The following is a 20,180-nucleotide window of genomic DNA, read 5'->3' on the forward strand; positions in this document are numbered from 1 at the left end:
ATTCTTGAGTTCCTGGGGCAGCTTTGTGCACTCCGTACCTTGTGTTCCAAAAAGTGCCAAATATGTGGGAAAATGCAGATTACTTAACCACACACAAACTGAGCTTTTCATAGGAAGCACTGAAGGCACAATTTAGCTAACGAAAATCTCTAGTCTAAGTGCTAGTGCTAAGGTTATGTTGACGCACAGCTGACAGCACAGCACAGATTTTTCCACACAAGCACACATTTTAGAGAGACATGTTTGTGCAGCATGTTTGAACCCCCAAGCAGAAAAAAGATTGCCTTCCTACTTTTTCATCATTACTAAGAAGGTTAAGATTCCAACCTACCAAAGTTATGACTGCCTGCACTATGTACTTTACAACATTTATTAACAGAAGTGAAGAAATGTAATGGATGGATCACACTCACAAAGCTACCATCAAATTGCTATAATTTGAAATTTTGGTAACTGGTTCAAACAAGCCCCAAAATTTTACTTTGCTGGCTGTGTGTTCAATGCATACTGAAGTGCTTAGTACAAACAAAGTTGTCTGTTAATTAATTTGTATCCATGCCACATGTTTGTGTAAAATTACATTAAGGGTTGCACCTTTAATAGAACCCCCAGACCAACGTAATGCTATTCCCTATATATAGCATTTGCCACAAGCTAAAATTTTGTTTCAGCAAGAAACATGCCATTACAAATCTTAGACCCAATGTTAAATCTTTTTTCAATAACAGAGCATTTATACATAGAAAAAATGGAATTCAACCTGTTCTTCCAAACTCACCCATGAACTTTGCCTCGGAGGGGAGAATAGGCTCTTGAACCCCATATGGGTACATAGTGTGTGGGTCGAAATCTTCGTTCCACACTTTTGCCTGGTCATTCAGGGTGATGCTGAAGTTCCTCTGGTATGTCAGTGAGGGAAATGGTGGTTCAATGGGACCTAGCATCTCATCCGTCTCCGTGTTGGGTGCAGCTTCAATGGTGAGTGGGTGAAAAGTGCTGTTAAACACACTTGGCGATGGCTCCTCATGCGATGGTGGAGCAGGAATCCCGAGCCGCGTGCGTACAAGAGAAAGCACCGTGTTGATCATGCGAGACGTCGTTGACAGATAATTTTCCCAAAGCAGGCGGCCACGGCGCCGTAGCTCCACGATGTCAGCGTCCAAGTAGGTCCGCAGGATAAAGTGGACTTCAGTGACCCGAGCCAGTGGCAGCAAGAGCGCTGCGCGTGACCAGTCAACAAACTCGGAGAATGGCAGCTCGACGGCATCACCACCGAGAATAACAGGGATGGCCCCGTTTTGCAGACTCTCGCGAATGCGCACCAGGAATGTGGCCGTCGACACATAGTCAGTAGGAGGGGCGAAGACAATTGAGAATGTCGACTCTCGCAGCAGCTGGGCACGACTAAAGTGGTCGCCACACAGCAGCCAGTCATTTGGCACAGAAGATGCATTTTCAGCTGCCAAGCAGGCGAAAGTGAAGTTCAACTCATTGTCGAAGCCCTGCAACATTTTGCTGAGAACGTTGACAATCATCTCATTTGCGCGGGCTGCTAGGGTGATGTTGGTGTCATGTGCGAGCCTTCCTTGGAAGCTCAGAAGGTAGCGCCGACGTGCGGGCAATATCACCGGTGCCGACTCCCATGGGTTTGCTAGTTCCTTGCCCAAAGGTGGTGGTGTTATTGTGATATCAAATTTTCTCCTGAAAGTCACCGACCCTGCAGATGACTGCACCACGATGGCTCGCTGCACGTGCTTTTCGTTGAGAACGGTGGTGCTGCCCAGGTTGATTACAATGTGATTGCGCCCACTGCCATTCCAATGAGTCAGCTGCCGAAGGTAACTTGCCGCTGACCAAGATGGCAAGTGGCCACCGAGTATGACCACATGAACGCATGCAGCACTGGGATCAAATGTGGTGTGAACATTAGTGTCAAGTATTTGGGCAAGGGATGCACGCACATTCAACTCCAGGACCGAGTCATCAGTAGGATAGAAATAAACAGGAAAGCCAGATGTGAGGGAGCAGCGCGAGTAGTCAAAGCATGAATGCATCTGGCACTCTGGTGGCTCTGGTGTTGGTAGGTACAGTTGACGCGCATCTTCTCCAGTCAGAAGCTTCAGAGGTGGCCGAAGAAGAGGTATGTTTCGGTTTTCCAGCTCTTCTCGCGCATAGGCGGCTTGTTTCAAGGAAAGCTTGATGCGGTCTAGTTCGAGGCGGTTTTTTGTGTAGCCACGCTTTGATTCTTCGACACTTTGAGTCAAGGTGAAAATTTCAGCCTGCCAAAAAGAAGCACAAGAAAATATAAACAACATGCACAACAACCAGTTAGTTACAGGTAACGACAAATATTTAGAATGACTTGTTGCTGCAAAAACTGGTTAGCTGCATGTCCCAAGAAAGCAAATGGCGAAAGTTGTGCTTGAGTGATTAAATGGGAAAGCAAACGTGTCTGTATTCATGAAGTTCTATTGCACAGCTCAGCTTTTGTTACAGCATTCCTCGGTCAGCTAGGACATCAATTAGGCAGTGAGGTCCCATTACGATCACCTGCAGTCTTTGTCGCTTCTTTTCCAGGTCTCGAAGCTCGCTGCTCACGGACAATTTGATCCGAAGGAATTCTTCAATCCTCAGCTTTAGGTCCTCTAAAACATGAATATCGTCAAGTTGGATGCGCCTCTGCAGGTCTGTCGCTGTATCCACTGTGCCCACAAACTGCAACGAATTTCGAAATGAATGCTTGGTAAAAAATGCAAAGCAGCAACCGATTACAGATGGATTTAGGTAGCGGTTAGAACCAGAGGGTCAAAACATCGTCGATAGACCATCGCTGTCATCGTTGACAAAAAGAGTGCGTTGGACGACTGTTGCAAAATACACAAACAAGCACTTTCGCTTTGCATTGAAATGTAAGCTTGCGCCCTCATCCTCAGCGTACTTAAAGCAAAACGGTATAACTAGCAACATTTTCCACACTCACTCAGGCTGTGCAGGGAAACACGCCATAAAATGTAAACGCAGTTACGGGTGATAATTTCGAAACAAGGCATTCCCCATGCGTAAAATAATGCAGGAATACCAACAAATGATAGCAACAAATTACCTTTGAAATATAATAATGCATAAATAGCGACACGATGACTAAGGCGAGTAGAGCAAGCAGTATGAATCTTGTCGTCCCAACTCCGGCAAACCACGCCCGCACAGGCTTGTAATTGAGGCATTTTTGTAGCCACCGTCCGTGATAGGCCATTCCTCAGGTCTTCGGTGCGAGTCTCCGGATTTCTCGGGGCGAGGAAGAACTCGCAGAAAATGTTTTGAACGACATCGGTTCCCGATGGGAAAGTGCACCGCATCTATTGAGACATGGGCGCCGCCATGTTTACTCTCGCCACCATGCTCTCGCCCCTCTCGCCGAATCACGTGAGGCCGCATTGGACCAAGTGGGGGAGAGTTGGCCTGTCATATGATGGTTAGGTGTGCGGACGGTTGGTGCTGATGGTAATGTTCGCTCCTGTGCCGTTTCTTTCTTGTTCCACACGTTTGTGAAAGTTCTGATCGACTGTGAGGCGTAATTGACTCCCTATGCGTGCTGCGTCTTCGATCGCTTGCTGCTTGATTGTGCGGGCCTGGGCGTTTACTGCGGCGGTGACGGCAGTAGCCTGCGAAAGGGGCTGTCTGCAGCCGTCCTGTGTGTAGTTGCTTGGTACAAAAGCGAAGACGCGTAATCTTGCAGTGCCGCTCGGTTTTGGCGCCGGTTTCGGCTTCTTTCTTTTTGTCACGGCGTCCTGCCATGCGCAGCTGCTGCATCCACTCGCCCGCCGAACCACGCGGCCCTCGCTGCTTGTGACCGGGGCGGGCGAGCGAGCCGTTGTCAGAAAAAAAGAGGCGTTATTGCCAGTTTGACGCAGTGTTTGCACACCCGAAAGTGTGCTTCGTTGCATCTAGTGATCTCTTAAATTTCAGCTTGATTATGACGGCCGCGCTTTGACGTCGCTTCGATGTCGTTTCAGTCTTTCGCCGAGGACGAAGACGGCTACTCGTCGAACTACCACGTCGGGTCCCTGCCGCGTGATTATGCCTATGGACCCGACGACGTTGAGGGCGACCCGACACATGCCACGCAATGTGCGAGGAAACGAAAAATCCTCCTCATGGGGTCCAAAGGGTAAGCGAGCAGAGTTCGCCTCACCGGTCCTCCCTTTTCACGCTGCCTCATTAGCGGCTTTTCTTCTTGTTTCATTTGCTGTTTTTATGCAATGTATCAGTTCACATTTGTAGGACCACGACTTGCTTGCCCTTTCTGTGTGGATTTCAGGAGCGGGAAATCATCCATCGAGAAGGTGGTTTTTCACAAAATGTCACCAAATGAAACTCTGTTCTTGGAGAGCACCCACAAGATAGTTCGAAATGGTAAGACATTGCCCCATTTTCTTTACGCTGCCCTGACTTCTGTTGTCTTCAGTGAATACGTGCACGCACCAAATACAGAAGCTCAGCAGCCTGTCACCACCCCTAACCTAGCCTAATTAGAATATTGCAACCCAGTATAACTTGGGTGACTGTGGAGTTAGAAGAATGCTACAGTTATAGAAATTACAGGTGGGCTGGATCAATGCATATTTCTGATGGGAAACGGCAGTATCAAGCTAGAAATGACAGCATCGCAGACAAGGCGGCACTTACTTACAACCGACTCATTTACGACGCTTGTAATGCAGCCCATTATCTGGGCAGCTGAAGTGATAGGGAGGTCTTTTGCATGGTGGTGTACTGTCTTGTTTTATGCTGGCTGGATTGCATTTCATATGTGTGTCAAAACCTTGCAGATGCATACAATGTTCACAACTGCAGCTTCTACTGCATTAACACTACAATATGTAAATGCACCCCCTTTACTATCAGCATTTAAGACAGTTTGTAGATTTGACTTAATGTTAAAAGTGGTATGTCAAACAACATTAACATTCCTGGCCATGGAGCCACAAAAGTGGGCTAAAATTGGGTGCACCCCCTCTTCTATATGTGGTCAATGCTTATGTAAACAGCCTGGCTTTCTCCCTCTCAGAGCTGTATGCATCTGTGTTCTAAACTTAAGTAACCACTATCTGACCTTCATTGCCCTGATGTATATAACCATCGTTGTCACCACTCCACTAAAAGATGATGTTGGCATGCCACTGGTATTGAACATGCTTGGTTTTTTATATTAATTTAGGAGTTGACGTTGTCATAACTATGCAGACTCATAGCCTTTTTATAATGTTTAGCAGTTAGGCATAGTAAGCAGCTCCCAGTACTCATTGGCTTGATGGATAATTGTGCCACCAGAAACACTGTCATGTTTTAAGCTTGCTAGAAGCTGTTTTTTTTTTAGATGGTATGCATGTAAATTAAGTCGGGCAAGTAATCAGGTTGTTAATTTAGCAAGGACTTGTCATTAGCGGGGTCAGTTTTCTAGTTGGTTGCTGGCTTGATGGAGTATGGTTATAACGGCGCGTTTAGAGGACAGGACACAGAAAGAATGCGTACTGGACAGTCGCCAATCTTCAACTAAGCTTTACTGTGTAAAAATTACATGAGGAGCAGTTACTGTACAGAAACAGAAACGATATTGCCACAGCGCACTTTATCAGCACAAAAGCAGAACATCATGTCTCACTTCACTGCTGAAAGTCCTAGTCTGCGCAAGATTAAAGACACATTTCTAGCCACGCTATAACACTTTCTACACTCTTCATATCCACGGACTTCGATACTTATTGTGCACATATATCTCTTCTTTTCTCGATAAATTAAGTGACATGGTGCTAATGCAACCTTCTCCTTCATTTTTTATACAAAATGCCTCAAACATTTTGTCACGACGTCCTGCCTTGCGCAGCTGCCGCATCCACTCGCCCGCCGAACCACGCTGCCCTCGCCGCTTGTGACCGGGGCAGGTGAGCGAGCCGTTGTCAAAAAAAAGACGCGTTATTGCCAGTTTGAACCAGCCAGGTCAAGTGCACGAAGCAGGGCAGCTGAGAAAGAATGGCCAAGTAAGCCAGTGGTGGTGCCTTATTTACAATCTCTCCCACAGTTTAATGAAGGTGGCTGGAAAGTGCGGTGTTCCCATAGTCTTCTCCAACCCTGAGAAACTGGCATGTATGTGCCATGCAGTGACCTGTGAACGCACTTCGCAAAAGAGCATGTTGCTCCCCTTGTAAGCTGCCAAACGGAGGTGGTACTATACCGCATTCCGCTCTCCTGTGGCAAATATTATGTCGTCGAGACTGGCTGGTGTGTTAATGACCATTTGAGGGAGCATCGAGCCAATGTGCAGGCTTTCATAGCGGGGGTGACTTGGCTGACCATTGCAAAAGGTGCCCATGTACTCCATTGTACAGAGACAAATTGTGTGAGGCATGTTTTATTAAAGAAGGTTGCATTAGCACCGTGTCGCTTAATTTATTGAGAAAAGAAGAGGCATATTTGCACAGTAAGTATCGAAGTCCGCAGATATGAAGAGTGTAGAAAATTATAGTGTGGTTGCAAATGTGTCTTCAATCTTGCGCAGACCAGGACCTTTAGTAGTGAAGGGAGACATGATGATCTGCTTTTGTGCTTTTGTGCTGATGAAGTGTGCTGTGACAATATCATTTCTAATGCTTCTGTGCAGCAACTGCTAGTCATGTCATTTTTCTGCAGTAAAGCTCAGTTGAAGATCGGCCACTGTCCTGTGTGCATGCTTTCTGTGTCCTGTCCTCTAAACGCGTCGTAGTTGAAAGCATACTTGTGCCAAAGCTTCTGCTCTTTTGCCCAGTTCTCTCAATATCTCGTCTTTTTACATATGTGCACTACATGCTGCAAACTTTTATGCCTTTCAGACATATCAAACAGTTCATTTGTCAAGTTGGACATCTGGGACATCCCTGGCCAGGTTGATTTTGTTGACCAGGTGTCCGACTTCAAGAGCGTCTTTGATGGCTGGGGAGCACTTGTATTCGTAATTGATGCTCAGGTATGCTTGCCATTACATGGCAGACTCCCTTTGAAATTTGAACACTGTCGCTATTGTCCAGTGGATGTTTAAGCAAAGCTTGTCAATAATGGATCTCTGAAAGACAAACATTGAATCAATCTGGGATGTTATACTACCATTCTAGAAGAACCTCAAAATATGTTGAATAAGTGACGTGCAGAGAAAATCAAGATTTTTTGCAGCCACACTGTTCTTTCATAAATAAAATCACCTGTAACAAATGGGGTTTCTTATGTAGCCATGCTCAGAGCTAATTCTCTGCCAGATGCTCCTGCCTGCTTTAAGTCCGAGGTCTGCACAAAGTAACCATTGCATAAAAAGCACCGACAGGAAGGTGGGAAACTTGATGTTGAAATGCAACATCATGAATGAATACTTTTGTTATGAAGGGTTGACTGCAGTTTTTTTAACCACAAACTGGGCATGTTATGCAGTGCAAATTGGTGCTGTATATTCACAGTGATCATGGCAATCGTGCCTTACATTTACCTCATTTTCTTGCTTATGAAAGCTACATCATCAGTAAGAGTGATTGGATTCCTTTTAATAAATGAATTACTACTTTAGCTCTGGCCATATGAAGCTATCAGACAGTGAAGCCAAGGAAAGTATGGGGGAAGTTAGCTGTAGTTGAAATTGAAATGTAAGAAATAATGTGTAAATGGGGCGGAGGTTGTGGGTTCAGCTCCCATCAGCGACACATTGTTTGTGTCCGCTTTGATTTCCCTTTCTTTATTATTTTCTACATTTCAATTTCAACTACAGCTAATTCCCCAATGCTTTCCTTGGCTTGATTGTTGGCTTTACATGGCCATGATTAACGAAACAGAGCCCCTCGGTTCCCCTTCTTCTCTCGTTTACTTTAGCTCTAGTGCCTCTCAAGGATGATTATCACTGACTCATGCTTTCTTAGCAATGAGCTGTATGGCTCTTTGCTATACGATGTGTTTCTTTAAGACCGTGAAATTTTAAATGACTGACTTCTAGCCCTTGAGCTGGATTACCCATGGGTGGACATTGCTTGCTCGAAATGCTTAATTGATTAACTTACAAAATTTTGCTGATTAGGTTCCTAACTAATTACCTTATGGCACATATTGCAACTTACAAATTGCAGCCGGTGAATTTGCAAGGCATATACACTTGGGGCGAAATTTCATGAAGACACTGGTTTCGATATATTCATTCCCATTGTGTGCGATGAAATGGCATTCCACTTATTTTTGTACTGCAACGCATAAAACAGCATTTTGTCAAAAAATAACTGAAGTAACAGTGCATTTTTACTGTAAGATTGATGGTGCACGTCTAGAAAGTCATGCCATCCTCAGAATTCATTCCAGGTGTGCATGTTTTGTGAACTCACCGGCTGAGCAAAACAAGGTAAAAGCTTTTACCTTGTTCTCGTTTTACTCATCGTCTTGAATTTATACCTCCCGCCCACCTCGTGTTTTCCCTGAAACTCGCCAGCTGCAGTTCCTAAATTGCAAAGTAATCAGTCAAAAATATAATTGTGAGATTTTGTGAATTAGACCATTGTGCATATCAGTTTATTGTTCGAGTAATGCCTGCCTGGAAAGCATGGAAAGAAGAATGATAGGTGTAACGTTAAAGGATAAGAAAAGAGCAGATTGGGTGAGGGAACAAACTCGAGTTAATGACATCTTAGTTGAAATCAAGAAAAAGAAATGGGCAGGACATGTAATGAGGGGGTAAGATAACTGATGGTCATTAAGGTTACGGACTGGATTCGAAGGGACGGGAAGCATAGCAGGGGCCAGCAGGAGGTTAGGTGGGTGGATGAGATTAAGTTTCCAGGGACTTCATCATCATCATCAGCCTGGTTACGCCCACTGCAGGGCAAAGGCCTCTCCCATACTTCTCCAACGACCCCAGTCATGTACTAATTGTGGCCATGCAGGGACGACTTGACCACAATTAGTACATGACCAGGGTAGTGAGAAGTATGGGAAAGGCCTTTGCCCTGAAGTGGGTGTAATCAGGCTGATGATGATGATGAATGTCTGTCTCTGAGCATTCCGGCTCAAAAAAAATTTCTTAATAATAATAAAAAACTTGGTATAGAAGTGTTAATAAATTATCTGGCAATATAATGCACCGCAGTAGCTTACGGACTTTTCAAGTACTACCACTCTGCAACTCACTTTTATGTATTATTGGCCCTGTGTAACATATACACAGTGTCGCAGATCTTTATTGCTTGCTGCAACCTACGACTATGGCTCAGCGGCCATGGCATGCTCATGCGGAGGGCAAGGTCACTAGTTTAGTCGGTGGCTACATTGCGATATGGATGGAATGTGAAAATTTCAGCGGACTGAGGTTATGTTGTATCTTTAGTAGGACACTAGAAGAAACCACATGAGTCAGTCTAGAATGGACTTCGAAACTTTCTGTGTGTTTGACAAGAAATGATGGTGTTCAAGTGGAGAAAGTGAATGTCAGTCTTTCCCATCCCTCAATTAATGTTTCTTATATGGCATCCCAGAAGGAGAAATTGCCATTCACTGCATGCATCTAGAATCCCTTTGTCTTCCCTACACCCTACATAATGCCAGGTCATTGAAATGAACCTCCAGCGCTGTACTAGAGCATCCCTCATAGATCAGGTGTATCGAACATAAAAGTAATTTCTCATTATAACGAAGATTTGCCTGGAAGTCTAATTGAGAACTAGTGCAGTAGTTGTTGCAACATTCTCCCATCGCATTTGTGGCTTGCATTTGTAGCAACATTTCTTCTTGTGGTAATTAATGGGAACACACAGCAGCATCTTAATTTCAAATGCTGCTGTTTTAACCTTGAAGGATTGCAAAGGTGTGTATGCAAAAGAAACTTTTACAACAGATGAGCATGATACAAGGTTACTTACCAAATGCGCAGGTGGCTAATTTCACTGTAGTGTTTCATTTATTGCTCTCAAAAGGAACAACTGTGTGCAGTAGCGATTGGCTGTTGTAGTTTCTTTTGCTTAAAACCACATAATCAGTACAGTGCTGTCACGTGAAAGCTTCTGGCTCCCATGCTTGTCTCGCTTCAACTGCTGTTTGTTGGATTCATTCTGTTCCCTGTCATTGCCCCGTGGCCATTGTTGTGCTGGAATTCAGTGTGGCTGCAATGCAAACACATCCATATGTTGAGGTTACTGTGCATTCTGAAAAATCACTGGTGTTCATTCTTAATCTGGAGTCCTTTGCTACATTCTCACAGTAGAGGTGTTTCTTTGTAGTGTTTATGCCCATCAATTATTACTGTTATTACCAGAAACTTTGTAACCTAATGCGGAATTCTTACTATGACTCATTTTTTTTTTTTTTTCGTGTGGCATTCCCACTTCTGTAGCTTTTTCTTGCTATCTTTCACCGCCTAGTCATTGCCAATAAGTTTGCCAGTCCTACATATTGCATACACGGAAGTGCTGACAAATGAAATTGGTCTATTGAAACAAAAGGGATACATAGCCTTGCACCGTATGATCATGTATTCACATCTGTTGCCAATGTCTTTAGCAATATCTGGTAATGCTGATTGGAAATTAGCTTGACAGCTTTCGTCTGCATGTACTTCTGCTTAGGTGTGACTTGTGCAGTGTGCCTACTAAATGGAAGATGCGCTAACACGACATGCAACCCAAACGTGCAGGACGATTATATGGAGGCGCTGCAGAAGTTGAACAAGACTGTAGTGATGGCAACCAAAGTAAATCCAGACATGAAGATCGAGGTCTTCATACACAAAGTGGATGGCCTCTCGGACGACCACAAGATTGAGATCCAGAGAGATATCCATCAGCGGGCAACAGACGACCTTGCTGACAGGGGGCTTGACAGCGTCCAGCTCAGGTGAACATGACACTTTTTCGCCACTGTACCGCGGCCACGAGTGAAGTGCACTTTAATGAGGCAGACGAAGCAGATGAGAAACAGGCATATGTGCCAATTGAACACTGGTTGTTTGTTGCATGGAAACATGTACACATACAAAGAATAGCATACTTGCCAGCTTTACCTGCCGCGATGGCTTAGCGGCTATGGTGTTGTGCTGCTAAGCGCGAGGTCACGGGATCAAATCCCGGCTGTGGTGGCCGTATTTCAATGGGGGCAAAATGCAACCATGCCTGTGTCCCATGCACTGGGGGCATGTTAAAGGGACACTAAAACGAAAGAATAAATCAGTTTAGCTTAATGAAGCATTATTTGAGAACCCTGTAAGCAGTCACTTCAAAAAAAAAATGGTTTGATTATCAGATGAGAAAATGAAGGTCCAAGTATCAGTATTTGAATTTTGTGCCGAAACCCCGGCACCGGTACGTCAGCATGACATCAGGGATTCCAAAGTGTTTTCGCATTTGGGCCGCGTTGTCTGAATAAAAGTTCCCGAAACTTGCTATGTTTAATATTTGGTTCCTTTAGAACACAATGTAGTCAATCTGTACCGCTATATATAATTAGTAGGCCCTAGAAGATGCCATCAAAATCCAAGACATCACAGCCCCCATGTGCGGAAACTTAAGTACGCGTCGCCACCCGTATTTCGTTCCTGCGCTTTTTCTGGCTTACCAGATGTCTTATCGTTGTAAGAGTGGTGTTTTTGGTGTTGTAGAACGGTAATTTATTGATGCAGAAGAAATCATTTTTCACTTTGGTGTACCTTTAAAGATCCCCTGATGGTCAAAATTAATCCTCAGTCCCCCATTACGGTGTGCCTCATAATCAAATCATAGTTTTGGCATGTAAAAAACCCCAGAATTCATTCATTCATACCTGTCATATTTTACTATTGTCTCATCGAGTGCCTGATTTTTACAGCTTGTTTCCAATTGTCATAGTGATGCTAGCAATTTTATTATTTTTTGTTTGCATCAGCTTTAGCACAAAACTGATTTCAGGACGATGCAGATACAGTCACCAACCAATTTTTCAGACTCTTATTTTTTTTTCGAATCCCTTAGGTTATTATGACCCACGACTAGCTCACCACACCATAAAATCAATTTCGTTAATGGCTACTGTAATTTTGGTCACCATAACATGAATATTTCATGAAACTTCATAAATGTTTTTGTTTGTCTCTGGTACAGATAATTCTAGCTGTGGTTATGAAACACAGTGCCTCTTCTCAGCATGCACTTGTTTTAATAAATGTTTATCTTGAGCAATAAATGAAATTTCAGTACTTTCTAGCTTCAACAGTGGTATGTTTCAAATTATATGGCAGATCTTGAATAGTAGCAAGAGTCATCATGTCGTAAAATATCAAATTTGCTTTTAGGAGCTCTAATTATTATTATTATTTTTTGTTTTTTTTTTCGATGTCATTAAACTAGCTTAGTTGATTGTTCTTCCTTTCTCTATTTCACAATTCTGGATACTTGACCTGGCCATCTTGTTAGATAATGTCTCACCTTTTCACATAAATGTGTGTGCTTTTCTAATAAGCTCCTAGTGAACACTTATCACCTGAGTGTGTGAGTCTTGGGTGTGGTTATTTCACTATCATGCAGTCCACCGAAATCGCAATCCAAGTTTGACACTTCTTGCTGCACTATGGGAACTGAGCCTTTGACTGGCACTGAGGTTATCGGAAAGCCAAAGATATCTTGAAAAGTCTATTGGATATTCTTAAAGTCTAGGCATTGTATAATATGCAGCTCGGGGGTTTCCTCTATCCACAGAAGCCATAGCTTTGCGAGTCATTTTATCACACTGTGGAATGCATTCAAAGGCTGGAATGTTTATAGACATGCAGAGTGAAATATGAGAGAGAAACATGAAACAGCACATTGCATGCATCAATATCTATCTGCATGTGAATGAACGTGTAATTGGCGAACTTCATGCATTTGAGGCCTGCCACAGTGGCTTGAGCAGTGGCTGTGATGTTACACCGATGAGGTCGTGGGTCCAATACCCGGCCCTTGATGGGGCAGAATGTAAAAATGCTCATGTGCTGCACTTTGGGTGCACATTAAAGAACCCCAAGTAGACAGAATTGATCCAGAGTGCTCCACTACAGCATCCCTTGTAACCCATTGTGCTGTTTAGGAATGTTAAAACCCACAATTTGATTTTTGTGTGCTTGAGGATCAATTTTACGAACATGTAGTTGGAAGTGCCTGTGGTGTCCTTATGTGTGCTTCTCTCAAGTCCTGCACCATTAGAGCCTGTGAAAGCCACGAGTAAACTTGCTGACTGAACTTCCTTGACTGAACCACAAATGCAGGGTGTTATCAGTGCGCGTGACGCAGGGATGCGAGATGAAGTGTTGACAATAAGATCAGCTGGGTTGTGTATGCATTGATTCTGGTGCCTGATCGTCAACCACTTTTGCTGTTCCCTTAAGTGTTTGTCAGATTTCTAATTTTGGCATTGTGCTATCATTCTTTTTGGCCTGTAGTCATCTAAGGCCACTTTGTTTGTGATCTTGCAAGTATCATAGCAATATTACTATGAACAGTCATAGAAAACATGCTCCTATCTGCCAAGGCGGCTTGTATTTAAATTGTACTACTCAAAGTTTTTGTTGATAGAAATTTAATAGGGCCTTTGGGTGCAACAGGACCAATCTTTGCAATGTGCTATGCTTATAGCGCTCTTGAATCGTACCTATTGTGAGGCATCTTGCACTCGTAGGCTCTGTTTCAAAAGGCCAGAAGATTGGGCAGTTGCAGGTCAAAAATTTAGACACATCTGAATTGTCATACCTGTCGTGTACTACAGTGGAATCTCGTTGATACAATTCTGTATAAAATGTATTTTTTTTTTTATAATACCGCATTTACACGACTGTAAGTCGACACGAATGTAAATCGACCCCCCCCCCCCATATCGCGTGTGACAGGGAAAAAAAAAAGAGCATACCCAAGGGCGCATTCAATAACGAAAACTTATTAGTAGCTGACATGGTCACTGGACTACTCGTCTTAACTAGTGCTGCCATCATCAGCGCTGCTATGGTCCCACAGCACGTCGTTGTCCAGCGAAATTTCACATTTGCCAAATGACCGCACCACGACATCTTGTGGAACAGCAGCCCACACGCAGCCGTAAGGGAGGCTCTTTTGTCAGGTCCGGTTGGTGTAAGTTCGCGGTCTTCTGCCGCCAGCCACTCATTGTACTCACGGTGGAGCAGGTCCCTGAACGGCGAAGATCCGGGCTTGTTTCATGACCATGTCGCACTGCAGGGACCGATCTCGCATTTCAGTGACGTACACTGCAAGCTTGGCCTACAGCTCCAGAAAGCGTCCAGACTTCGGCACGTGCGAAATTCCTCACTTGCCGTCACAAGAGAAAATTTCGCTTCGCTGCAGTCGCCACTCTCGCACCATCAGTTCAGAAACATCGAACTTGCGGCCCGCTGCGCAGTGATTTGTTCCTTTGGCTTAAAGGATGGCAGCCCTCTTGAACGCTGCTGTGAACGAGCGCCGTATGATTAGTGGGCCTGGAGCACCCATGACGACTGAGGAAGCATGAAAGTAGCACGTAGCCGGCAGTCAAGTCGAATGCGTCAAACCAATGTCTTTAGTCAAACTAAGAGCATAGAGAAAGCTAAGAGCTACAGGGAAAGAGAAACACGTGAGCGGTGTCTGCTCTTCCATGAACTACCGATACTCCCCGCAAGCGCCGCCGTTCTGAAGGTGTCACCGCGAATGGAACAGCAGTTTTCGTTTTGATTGTAATTCGACATAGGTTGACGAAATAGGTTGACTTACAATCGTGTAAATACGGTACGTTTTTCTGTTTTTCCCAGCCAACATACCATAGGAGCAATGTATTTTCATACAGTTGCTGCGATTGCATTTTCACCTGGAATTGGATGAGACGATTGTAGAAATGGGCTTTTACTGGTATTTCTAAAACTCGTGGCTTTATATTCCAGTGTACTAGCTTAAGTAACATTCCAGAGGCCCACGAACAGTTTGTTACGCGTCCGTAACTGTGCAGACTCAGCTGCAGTGCCGAGAAATCACCACCGGGAGAGAGCCACTGCCAATTCGAGTCGGGTAGAGAATGATGATGATATTGGTAGGGATGCGAAGACAACAACAATAAAGAAGACGGTTACTTTTTTACGGACATTGAAACGAACATAGCTTAGCACAAACTGATGAGCTATGTTAACTTTACTGCATAAATGTGTTGGCTGCAGCTTGTAGTGTCGAGTGTTGCTATCACTTAACATGTGAGTATCACTCAATGCCACATGAACCTTTTGTTTAGTTTATGGCTGAATACACCTATTTTCATACTTCTTGTATCTTGATTTGGGTAATACAATTTTGGGATGACACATTTTATTTTCTGGTTCCCATGAAGATCTTATCAACGAGATTCCACTGTACTAACAAATGCTGTCAAATAATTATATCTATGCAGGAAGTGCTCACACATTTTGTTTACTAACAGGGTACGTAAAATCGGCTAGCTCTCGGAAAGGGATAACAGAAGGAGATGGTGAAAGGTGGAGCTAAAGTTTGGTACAGTCGGCTTCCAAAGTTTACGGGACACTGGATTTGCAAGAAAAGCTCAATTTCTGCAAAGCCTGGGAACATAGTCTCAGTCTCTTAAGTTTCAATCTGTAGTAGTTTGTGCAGCCTACACAAGGCTTTATCAAATTAGGACCATAAATAAACAGAGAAAAAGTTTGCATTTGTCAAGCCATTTGTACCTTGAACAGGAGGAAGGTTTGCTGACAGCACCTTGACTTCTGGTGTAGTTTTGTTGCCTTTACTGTACACATACCTGCCAACTCTTGCGAACTTTATCGTAAAATTTACAAATTTAGGCATGTTTTACAATTTTTTTGAATATTGCAACAAGTTTTACAAAAAGTCAAATCATTTAGGACAGAATTTAAGGTTTTTAATGATTAAGTGACATAAGAATACAAAAAAATGCATGCAACAAACTAATTGTAATGGTACTTGTGCAATAAACCATGTACCAGAGGAGTTCTTGCTTTTTTCTTGCTTTGAGTAAGTTTATTCAGTGTACTTCCTCAAGCAGGTGACATCATCAGCATCACTGTAGCTTCGAAAGTCACTTTGATCCAGAAAATAATGTGTTGCTGGTTTTGTGCTGTCTAAGTGTAAATCAACATTGACAAGTAAAAGGTTAATAAGGTGCACATGTATTCCACAAAATGTGTTTGCTCCGGGTGACATTACAAAATTATATGTATGCTGCTTTTCCCCTCCCGCTTCAGCCATATCCGTGGTATTTAAAAAAAAAAAATGTTTGATGTTTGCAGGTCGGCAGGTATGTGTACGTTGAATACGCGAAAAGTCTGCTGACTGCACCTTGACTTGTGGTGTGGGGTTGATGCCTTACTTAGCATTATTGTTGGTGTAGAACAGGCGGGACAGAAAAAAGATGCCAGAGCAGAAAATAAGCACTAAAGAGGACAGAAAAATGGACAGCTCTGGGCGTGGAAACTACCCACAAAGCTCAATGCACGCTTATCTAGAAGGTGATGCTGATGCAGATAGAGATTAACTGGAATGTGGCAAAATGTAGGGCAAGTTATTTCATGTTCATCACCTGAAAGCAGTGCTGCAGGTGACGAAGGGTCAGAAAGTAGCACAAAGGGCATTAGATCTTTGTGTTTTCCTTCTTTGTGTCCCCATGTCGTCTGATTCCTTCATCCTGTGTTCCTTTCGTGCTGTTTGTTTTCTACCATGTTAGCCTACCAAATCACTGTTTTGATACTGCTTTCTGATAATGGATTGGAGATTCCACTCTGTGAAATTGCAGTGGACTGATAATGGGTGTTTCAAGCTGCGCATAACTGCACTCTCAGTTCATGAAAATTTCCGGGTAAATTTTTTTTTTCATTTTATTTTTTTTTTTGGTTTTGCCTGCTTGCTCACTTGCCAGTTCAGTCAGTGAACACTATGAAGCGCAGATACTAATAGCAAAAATCTTGGTCTTACAAGCTGCGCTTCCAAAGAAAGCATAGGGAGTTAGTTTATCTGGCATATCTTATCTGGCGGCCTGAATTGTTTCCTGCTGGGCGGCACCCTGCTCATTGGGGCTGAAGATGTGTCTGTGCAAATTTTTCCAGGACTATCTAAGCTTCGTCCCTCCCATGGACTATGACAACATGAGCCCTCCTTGTCATGTGATGTCGCTGTCGTGCCAGCCATACAGTGTTGGCTAGGTGACAATACACATTGTCCTGCTGTAGTGGAAGTAAACAAGGAAAAGGGAACTTCTTTGCAGATATGTCTGGTTTAGCGCTTTCTTGTGTGAGTAGTGTTATTTAGCCTGCATTTATGCAGTAAATTGAGCTTACTAAGTTGACAAGCTTTTCAAAGTTATTGACATTTAACCTTTTCATGGGCAAGTGTTTTATACACAGCACAGGCGTCTAAAAGCAGTTTTTTTCCACAAAACTAGGCCATGTATTTTCACCGTAAATATTTCAAATTTTTAAAGTAAAATTTGCAGAAGTACTTCAATGAAAAGTATTATTCCTGCTGCCTAGTGGGTGTAATACACCACGCTCAATGACTGTGGTAACTCACTGTGAAAACACTGGAGTGAGGAATTGTGGTAGCAGCAACAAGTGATTTGTCCTTCATGAATCTCTCACTTCAACGTGAATGAAACGTTGAAAGCACAGTGCATACGAAGCTACTGGCACTGTGTGTACTCTGCAAACATCACAGATTGCTTTGAAGATGAGGCCTGCGTGGGCACACACTTTGGCGTGCTAGATATGACACCCACACGGCCGTGCTGTAAGCAGCAGCCGCCGAAGAACGCCCTCCCCCCGCCCCTACTCCGTGCCTCACTTCCCTGCCTCACATGTGACAGGAGAGGGCATACTTCCACCCTGATTTCCTCGCTTGCGCATGCGAGATTGAGCCGCAATCGCCGGCTCACCCTCGCACGCTTTCACTCGTGCATATGGCTTGTGGCAACGATTTTATCACCCTCGGACTTTATACAGCACCTCACGGCGATGCCGACAGCAGAAGTGTGCCTGGAGTACCCACATAATTAATTGCTTCAAAGCTTTTACTTACCTTCTGAATCCTCAAGTCATGTGAAATGATGAAGTGGATAGCATTGCTGGGGTGAGCTGAAAGCTTGGGAAGCACCATAGACCTATTTTTATGGCAACAGAGGGCATCACTGCATCTCTTAAAAATTTTATGATGTTTCTGTAAGATGGCAACATATTCCCCTGATAGGATTAGCTCTTCACACGGCCTTGTTACACACACGTAAAAGGTAGGAAGTACACTTCCCGCTGCTCATGGAAGGGTTAAATATGCTGTAAACCTCAATATACGGAAGGTGAAAGAGGAGCCAGAATTGTACGACATTGTTATTGCCTGCCCTTACGGGCAACATTGCCCCGCGGTGGTTGGAGGTGGGCATAGGTAGGTGCTGCCAAAGCAGCAGGCCATCCTGTACTGTGAAGTAAAATTTTAAATCTGTGTTTCATGAAATGGCAGGCACTTTGACAACACACGCAATAAACGCCAGTGAGCTGAGTGATATTCGCGAATGTTAGAAAAGTATGCAAAGCTGCAAACCCCCTTAAGACAACACATGCGCAGCTGATTATCGTGATTGTGGTAGGACTGCGCACCGTGTACGACAGGCCATGCTCTCCACTGTGTTTAATTCCAACATGGTAGTGTACATCACTCAACCAACACGGCAGTGCAGGGGCTGAAAACATGCAGAAGTATTGAACTGCAGGATCAGACAAACTACTAGCAACATTGTGTGTTGGTATGTTTCGGCCTCATCTGTGCATAATTAACAAATCTTCACTGTGAACTAAAAATAGTTTGTCTTGTATGCATTGCTAGGAAATTGTAAATGCATGCTTTCTTTGGAAGTTTCAAGAAGAATTAAGATTAATTCTTGTATCCATTTGTCCTAGCCCGTTTGATTATAGCAATGTTTGGCTGTAGCATGAAAGACGTAGAATTCATGAGGCATTAATAAAACACCTGGTGTGATGTTTATTTGTTTGTTTACAGTGCTGAACAATTGGAGTGATGAAGCAGCTCGAAAGAAAATGTGAATCATTTCGTATTGAGGCTTGTCTTATGCAACTTGTATGATGTACTAGACAATAGCCATCAATAGAACTACTAATTGCTTTGAGTGCATTTCACTGAGTAGTATTGCTCCGAATGATTTTCTTCAAGTAGAGCTGCAACATGCTGAAGGATAGGCTCATTATTCACGGAAGTGGCCATTTGCTGTAACTTTTGGGGCTGGTCATGGATTTCTAGCATAATTATTTCATATATCAAATGCCTTCAGTGACAAGAGATGCCAATGAGGCATGTAAGATCTGCACCCCCACATTGGAGCGAAATAAAAATTTGGAAAACATGTTTCGGTAAGCGCACTGGTTGATTTCCACAAGCTGCTACTTCAGGCTATGCAGTTGCTGCTTTTGAAGCGATCTGCAGGAGATTTTGTGCTTTGTCTTTTTTTTTTCGCAAATACAAATATTTTGCTCATTCTTTGTGTTAAACGATCAAATCCAGAAAGCCTTAGTGTGATCGGTTTTGTCATGCCTGGTCGAAAACCAGCAAATGTGGTTTTGTAAACAGTGTTCCCCTTAAAGCGATTACCTTTCGATTGTGTCACTAACAGACTTGGTATGAATTCTTTGTAGTTCTCAACTGCATAAATACCTGCCAGTTTAATGCCCTGCATGTCTTTGTTTTGTCTTTTCACAGCTTCTATCTCACCAGCATATACGACCACTCTATTTTTGAGGCATTCAGCAAGGTGCTTCAGAAGTTAATCCCCGAGCTGCCAACGTTAGAAAACCTCCTCAACATTTTCATCTCGGTGAGTCCTGGCTTGTCAGCAGACAGGCAGTTGAGGTCTGGAAATATAAAAGATCAGCTTTCGTTCTCTCAGTTGAGAGGAAGCTTTACCTTGGGCCCAACTCCATTGCTGCCTATTCAAATACATGTAAGACACAGAAATGCTTTTCTGAGATAACCACTGGACCGGCTTGAATAAGGTTTAATGCAATTTAGAGAGGAGGTTAAATTCTGGTGACTGTAGGAACTGGATTTTTTATTTAGGCCCCGGATTTTTTTTACAAAGATTGCCAAAAATTGTGAAGTTCAAAGAAAAGTTAGGTGGCAATT

The 20,180-nt window shown here is 43.5% G+C and overlaps 2 protein-coding genes across 5 annotated transcripts in view; one reads left to right on the forward strand and one right to left on the reverse strand.

Moving 5' to 3' along the window:
• Nucleotides 1-3,254, reverse strand: part of botv (exostosin like glycosyltransferase 3) — a 44,231-nt gene extending 40,977 nt beyond the window's left edge. For all 3 annotated transcript variants that reach the window (XR_011514516.1, XR_011514515.1, XM_065438467.2), the window contains exons 1-3: nt 3,104-3,254; nt 2,551-2,715; nt 779-2,279 (exon numbers count right to left, since the gene is read on the reverse strand). Coding sequence is in view for 1 of the 3 variants with exons in the window: in XM_065438467.2 (XP_065294539.2) it covers nt 779-2,279; nt 2,551-2,715; nt 3,104-3,253 (1,816 nt within the window). In the remaining 2 variants the exon portion in view is untranslated. The remainder of the gene's footprint in view (nt 1-778; nt 2,280-2,550; nt 2,716-3,103) is intronic.
• A 106-nt stretch (nt 3,255-3,360) lies between these two features.
• The window catches only part of RagC-D (Ras-related GTP binding C/D), a 38,651-nt gene continuing 21,831 nt past the window's right edge, over nt 3,361-20,180 (forward strand). Inside the window, exons 1-6 of one of the 2 annotated variants that reach the window (XM_065438469.2) lie at nt 3,361-3,501; nt 4,014-4,168; nt 4,319-4,413; nt 6,867-7,000; nt 10,685-10,884; nt 19,758-19,872. In XM_065438469.2, coding sequence (XP_065294541.2) covers nt 3,499-3,501; nt 4,014-4,168; nt 4,319-4,413; nt 6,867-7,000; nt 10,685-10,884; nt 19,758-19,872 — 702 coding nt within the window. In that variant the 5' untranslated portion in view covers nt 3,361-3,498. Of the gene's footprint in view, nt 3,502-3,567; nt 3,692-4,013; nt 4,169-4,318; nt 4,414-6,866; nt 7,001-10,684; nt 10,885-19,757; nt 19,873-20,180 lie in introns of those variants that run through there. The other variant, XM_065438470.2, reaches the window with a different exon arrangement.

The sequence above is a fragment of the Dermacentor albipictus genome, chromosome 5 (assembly GCF_038994185.2).
Source record: "Dermacentor albipictus isolate Rhodes 1998 colony chromosome 5, USDA_Dalb.pri_finalv2, whole genome shotgun sequence".
Lineage (NCBI taxonomy): Eukaryota > Metazoa > Arthropoda > Arachnida > Ixodida > Ixodidae > Dermacentor > Dermacentor albipictus.